This window comes from Saccostrea cucullata, unplaced genomic scaffold, assembly GCF_032062105.1.
Source record: "Saccostrea cucullata isolate Sc308-1 unplaced genomic scaffold, CSIRO_AGI_Scuc_v1 ctg1387, whole genome shotgun sequence".
In the NCBI taxonomy this organism is placed as follows: domain Eukaryota; kingdom Metazoa; phylum Mollusca; class Bivalvia; order Ostreida; family Ostreidae; genus Saccostrea; species Saccostrea cuccullata.
This window is the reverse complement of record NW_026929355.1, coordinates 1-7350: the sequence shown is the minus strand read 5'-3', so window position 1 is coordinate 7350 and position 7350 is coordinate 1. Positions and strand designations below refer to the sequence as shown.

At 30.4% G+C, this 7350-nt stretch overlaps 1 protein-coding gene across 1 annotated transcript; it reads left to right on the top strand.

The window, feature by feature from the left end:
- Positions 1-906: 906 nt before the first annotated feature.
- On the top strand, positions 907-6727 carry LOC134280592 (uncharacterized; the record flags this gene model as incomplete). Its single annotated transcript, XM_062763040.1, has 4 exons — positions 907-982; positions 1108-1266; positions 6432-6473; positions 6683-6727. Coding segments are annotated over exons 1-4 (322 nt in total), but the record flags the coding sequence as incomplete, so codon positions are not given.
- Between the last annotated feature and the right edge of the window lie 623 nt (positions 6728-7350).

Below are 7350 nucleotides of genomic sequence, written 5' to 3'. Positions count from 1 at the left end.
TATCTGGTCTGTCGCATATTCTTCTTCCTGCAACAGTATATTTGGTATAATTGAAAGTTTAATTTTTTTTTAAAATTTGCAATCTTGTAAGATCAATGCTTCAAAATCATCATTCTATGTGAGAAATTTAAATTGATGTTTGTTGAATTGTCACACTTTTATATTTCTTTTGTTCAGTAGCAGTCCAATTTTGAAGGATATCAGTACCGAGACAGTCTGATATTACGATTAATATCAGACTGCTCACTAATATCGGACTGCTACAGGTAGATTTTTAGACTGCAAGAACAAAGGAATGACATCACAGCAATGTTTTAATTTGATATACACTTGATCATGTGATCATTTTTGAGTCAATCAGAAAGCTTAGAATAATAGAGAAGTAAAAATAATTATAAAATTCCCCCAGGACGTTTTTTTCTCCAGGATATTTGAACCTGAATTAATATTTATTTAAATACACAGTTTTAGCAAATGATGCCTCTGCCTAGGGTCGTGAGTTCGATCCACGCTTTGGATTGTGTCTCTTTTCTTTAGAAACTGAAGCCGTTCACTATTTCGGCATAGTATGCTTATGCTATATAAACCCCTGACCACTATGCGAAAATAGTTTAGTATTTATAATTTTGTAAAAAGATTCTGACAAGATACATAAAAATATCCAACAATATCTGTGTACAGGAAAAAATATCTTTTACTAATGAAAAATTAAAAAGGTTGAATAACACTTTCCTGAAAACCGCTAATATCTTTTCGAAAATTTATTCTTTTACTTTAATTAGATTTCACTGAACTAGAACAAATGTGGTATTGAGTAGTCCCTTGTTCTATGGCAGTTGCCAGGGAATTTGTCTTTTTATGACAAAAGCCTCCTTTGTTGGAATCATTATGCATCAGTCGTTCGCGATGTCGTATTTCAGTATAATGACCCTCCTGATTCTGCTTTGTTATCCGAAATATACAAGTGGTCTTTTCGGTCCAAGTAGGTTTATCATTTAATCTTTCAAGTCATTTGATAGTCTTTGCTATGATCATTCGTGAATCAAATGTTACTCTTAATTCGGAAAGTACAGACATGTTTGTTTAACAATGTTTATCTTCTTCTAGGTGCGACAGACTGTGAGGCAGATCAGTTTTGGGGAAATTGTAACAAAGATGCCCTATGTCTGTGCTACACTGGATTGTGGTATTCTTCAAGTGTTTCTTCAATAAGCGAAATTATGCCTTCGGTGAATTCCTTTAATGACGTATGCACATGTAGTAGTGGTGAGTATTTAAACATTAGAAAGAGGATGATGATTTAATACTGAATGTATAATTCTACTAACTTAAGGTATGTCACTCGTCAGCTTTTTAGAAAAGTTCACGCAGATCCTCTTGCTTCAAAACTATTTATCAAATTTCAATTTTTATAACATATTTAAATTCAACAATGTTAATTTTTTAACATTCAACGAAAAAACTGCTCAAAAAGCTACAAAGAAGCAAGTTTTATGAGGGACTATTTCTTGTGGTGGAAGGATATTTAGCAGATAATTCTGCAAATCTGCACATTTATTAAATTTGATATCTGGAAACTTTAGCCTCACATACTTTTATTTTGAGAGTATTTTTCGTTATGATATTGCTAGGAATATTCAAAATAGGTCTTAATTTATATTTTAGAATAAGTTTTAAACCTTCCTTCAACAAACTTTGCCAAAAAATGAAGATATGTCAAACAAGTCTAGATAAAATTCATACAATCTTTTGCCTTAAAATCACATATTTTGACCAATATTTCAAAATTAACATCACTAACACCAACTTTTTCTTTCATTATTTTAAAGTACTGTAGATCACTAAATTTTCGCGACACCTTATTTTCGCGAGATAGTCATTGACTCTTGATTAGCGAGACAAATTTTTCACGAATTGTGGTTATTGCTCTATATAATCTTAAGGAATACTATTATACGCGAGAAATAAATTTTCGCGAGCACACTGCCTCGCGTAATTACGCGAAAATAAAGTTCTCGCAAATAAAAAGTGATTTACAGTACTCGATACTTGTGACTGATCAGCACTTGAGTCGTAAAAAGCTTGATTTAAGAAAAGGTTTTACATGTATTGCCAATTTAGTTTTTTAATACCCCAAATATGTTACTTTTTAGTGCAAAAAGGTCACACAATAATTTACGCGCATTAATTTGCAAGATTTGTTCAATAATAAATATTATTCAAACTATTTTACGTAAAATAAAATTATATTTATTGCCATGGTTACATCTGATAAAATATGATAAAGCCTCATAAAGGTTAAACTAATTTACCAAAGTGTTAAAGTTTAAATCCAAAAAGGTCAACTTAAATATACCGTAGATCAGTAAGATGCACACTGACCCCATATTTTCTCTGCGATTTTGAGTCACGCTATATGAGTACTTATTCAAAATATACTTCTCAAAAAATCCTTGATTTAACAAATTTCACGAGTGACATGGAATTAATAATATATATTTTTTAATATTGAAAAAGGTTGTGATAGAACCAACTAGTTTTTGGATTCAAAGTAATAAGTCATTTTTGAATTATTAATTTATCTAATACATTTCAAATAAAAAGTTATATGTTAGAATAGAAATACTGTAGTTCATCCGAAAAAATGCTTTGTAAAATCAAATAATATATTAATTAAAAAAATCAAATATGATTTCACAGCACCGTATCATATACCAACAAGAAAACATTGATGTAACCATCAATTTTCGCCCGGGAAATAAATAAAGTTAACAATGAAAATAAGTCTTGATCATCAAACCGCTTCGATATGTGTGAAAAAGACATGCGTCTAAATGATGGAGACGATAGTCGAGACTATTTTGAAAACTTATTGTAGGACAAGTAGAGCTTTTATAAAAGCTTACCGTCTTTAGCAACAATCTTAAACAGTAAACTGATCTACACGTATAATTCTTTTGAATTTCTTGATTTTGTATTTCTACATTAGCTTTTTACTGGCATTAGCCCTCCCACGGTTGTCGCTCGGTCATCTCCGTAAACTTTGGCTGGCCGAGAGCTTTCGGCAAACCTCGGCTGATTCCATTCCCTTCTTCAAACAAGAAAGGGGAAATGAATAATAACAAATTGTAAAGCTTGCAAGCAATAAAAATCAAATTTTATTTATAATGAAATTAAAGAGATCTTTTTTTTTATTGCTACACAAAAAAATCATGTTATTAGGAATTAATTACTACTGATTTTGTTGTTCGTTGTGTCATTTTTTAAAGATTGAAAATCTTGCAAAATTCTTGAGTCGTACGAAAATAGATCATCAGAAAGTTATCTCCCTTGCCTTGAACAGCATTTCAACCAATGAAATAATTGAAAATTTTATCATTATGCATTTTCTACCAATCACAAAAGAGAGGAAGTGCTTAGTCCGAAGACTGTAAAAAACTTCAACTATACAATACCGTCTTCGAAGACGGTAATGAAACTAGAACAAAAACGATACCCTTTTAAACTTAATCAATTCTTTAAGTAAATGTTGACTGCATAAAATATAAATTGAAACCAGACACATGCATCACCTATTTTCAAAAATGCATTTTACTTTAAGAATAAAAAAAACCACGAACTGTGTAAAGTACGTTTTTATAGTAAATATAAGCATTTCTATATATCAAATACGAAAAACATATATACACTGTATATATATATATATATATATATATATATATATATATATATATATATATATATATATATATATATATATATATATATATATATATATATATATATATATATATATATATATTTTTTCACAGGTTCATTTTATGGGAGAAAATATATTGTGTATCTCGTAATTTATAAAGGGAAAGAACATTCTGATTTACGATCTTTTTAATGTTTAAAAAACCTTTAATTTTGAATAACTTTGCCCACCTCAGTCCCCATATACCAACACTTAAACAAATGTATAGAGCAGCCCGGTCCTCCGGGCTGCAATAACAAGGCCCAAAATAAAACAGGGTTATTTAAAACTAGCTTGAGTCCAGCTTTTCATGTTTATATCATCCTAAAATAAATCAGCTTTCGCTATTGGCGAAAGACATTATACCAATGATAAAGACTTTGATCCGGAACACAGGGTGATTGGAGTTTTGTAAATAAAAGAAATACAAGAACACCATTACTATTATTCTTACTTTTCAACGTTCAACATCATATTACACATGCGAAGTAGGTGTACATAATTCTATGTGTTATCACGTCTAAAAACAGTTAAATAAACAAATAAAATGCAAGGAATAAACATTTTTAAACATCTGTTCAGTAAAGTTTATTTATATTAAAAAAACATCGATCGTGTTTTATTTTTTTTAAGCGACTTTCAACCGTTGTGGTTTGTCATTACATGTGCATGTGTAAGGTTTTGAAGTGTATTAAAGTGGGTACAAATATCAAGTTGTTATACATATCCCCCCTTTCGTTTTATTGTAGCATAGAATGCTTGTCTCAACCACGAAATGCTATCGAACTGAAAATAAAAATTAAAGTTTAGTTGAAAAGTTCTCTCATTAATAAAAAACTTTGAGTTGAATAATTCTACACTGACGTTGATTTTTTTTTGTCCAAAAATGACTTTTGGATACCTCTTTTTTTTTTTTTTTTTTTTTTTTTTTTTAATAATTTATGCATTTAAAAAAAATAAAGACGCACGGTAAACTAATGATAAAGGAAACGTTTGTAGTTCTCTGGTGGTTTTAGCAAAATCAATCTTTCTTTAAATCGAGTGATAAAAGTATCGTTTTACATACTTTATATATATATATATATATATATATATATATATATATATATATATATATATATATATATATATATATATATATATATATATATATATATATATATAATATTATTCTTATAACAGTAACTTGATCCGAAGGGTCGTATCACGTCGAGTTGACACAGCGTAAAATCAACAGTAAAATTGAGTGATACACAGTAGGTATATATTAAATAAATATTATTATAACAGTAACTTGATCCGAAGGGTCGTATTACGTCAGGTTGACAGGCACGGATCATCAGATCAAACGTCTCGTTTGATCTGATGATCCGCGCCTGTCAACTCGACGTGAGACGGCTCTTCGGATCAAATTACTGTTATAATGATAAATTTATTATAAACCCCCTTATAACTAACTGAATATACCAAAATTAAACTTTAAAGATCAATTGTATAATATTTTATCCATTAAACAAAGCATTAAATCAATGGACTTTTTAACGCGCAAGAAAAATAACGTCATGTTTCTGCGTACCACGTCATCAGTTTCAGAGCGTGGTGATATGGATTCAGAAAACCACAGCGTGGTGATCCGGAAAGTCGGATCACGTCGTAAATTCGTAAATGGCGTAAATTCAACAGTAAAATTGAGTGATATACATTAGGTATATAATTAATCGGTAGACCATGATTTATACACTGGATAATTTCATTTATCCGGTCATGACAGGGCACACGCGCTTGATGAGATGGACTTTTCTACTCGGCGAATAGAGTTTTGACGCTGTTTACGGACATTAAATAAAACAAAGACGAGCAAGCCATATATGGTTGTGTAGATAAATTATCGTAGATGACATAGGTATGCACAGTTTGCCTCTGCCTTTTCTCTGAAAGTGTAAATGAGCGCGATTCTAAGGGAGGGGGGTACTTCGTGTAATTTGGAGTTAGATACCTTTTGTTATTATTATACTATGGGTCAAACATTCATAACAGAAACAAGTGCCTGTGGATGCTTACTACTCTTTAACATTTGTCTCAACCGCTGATTTATTTTCATATCTGTATTTGCTTTGCTATCGATTTGTATCGTTTTAATGGACTTTTCACCTTGCTTACTGTCCGTAATCTCAATATTTCTTTTTTTTATTTCTTTTCTTTTTTGTTTTCATTCTGATTATAAACTTTGTTCGAGATAACTGGTTTTCAAGTCATTGTGAATAAGACATAATGACATACACACACAGAGAACTTGACCTTAAAAGATGTTTATTTCTTGATAACTCTGCATATATGTAATAAGTAGAAAATATAAGGTATTTTAGGTGCATGTTTTTTTATGGCATCAAAAGTGTCAGATTTTGGAAATATTATCCCCGAAAAACATATTTGTGCAAATTAAAGGATTTTACCTATTTCTAGTTAATTTTTCAAAAATATTATTTTTTTTTTATCAATGGCTACAGAGAAAGATATATATTATTTATTTCCTTTTAAGAGACCTAAGAAAAAATACACACCATATTGGACAGGACTGTGCGTACTAACTATTCGTAATCATAAAATAGTGTTCGGCATTGTCTAAATCTGTAAATGGTTAGATTACATTCCCCCACCAATTCATAAAATTTATTTTACCTTATCATTACAGGAAGCTCAATACAAAAGTGTATTTACCCGCACGTGCATCAGAGTATGTATATTTGATATTAAAACCTATGGTATTCTTCAAAGGGTTAAAATTGTAATTATTTTTCTATTTATTTCAGAAACATTACGTTTCTTGACATTTGAATCTAATTTGCATTGCCTTCATGAAAATATGAAATAAATCATACATCTTTTCAAATCCCTAAATTATCTGTACACAAAACATTATCTTATGTTGTTTGATTATTGTAGCTGTTGTTTCGTTGCTTTTAAGCGGGGGAAAGATGACACAATCAGGTTAGTAGATTTTTGGTAACCAAAAGATATTGTTTTTTCTGCATTGGTCACAAGTATTTGTATATTTACCCTAAAAAAACAGACACCGAAAAAGTTTGAAGGCATATGCCGGGCAATTTTCTAAAAATTTTCGAATTACTAATGATATTTCATTTATGTAGGCCTAAATCATTAAACTTTGCCATACCTTACGTTTTAAGATAGATATTTGGCATTTTTAACGGGACAAAATTTCAGGAATTCGTGTTTTAATTGTTATTTCAGAAGTCTTGTTTAAGTCATCATTTTGTAAGTTCTATGGCCAATACAAAACCTTGTCTGCAAATACACTTTTTCATGAAGTCAAATGCTGACAAACGATTTTCATACTAATTGTTAGTCAATTATTTATGCACTGAATTGACGACGTACTGATTTTTCTGTTATTTCCCGATCATGACAAGGAGCACACGGCGAGTGTGTCCGGTTAGCAGGGGATGCTCACTTCTCAATGGCAACTGATACCACGTCTGATGCATTGGAGGTTTTTGTTTGCTCTGATCCTATTTTGTATTGTTTTACGGACTTTTGATCTTGAATACTGTTTGATATCTCCATGTTTCAATCTATACAACAAAAACAAT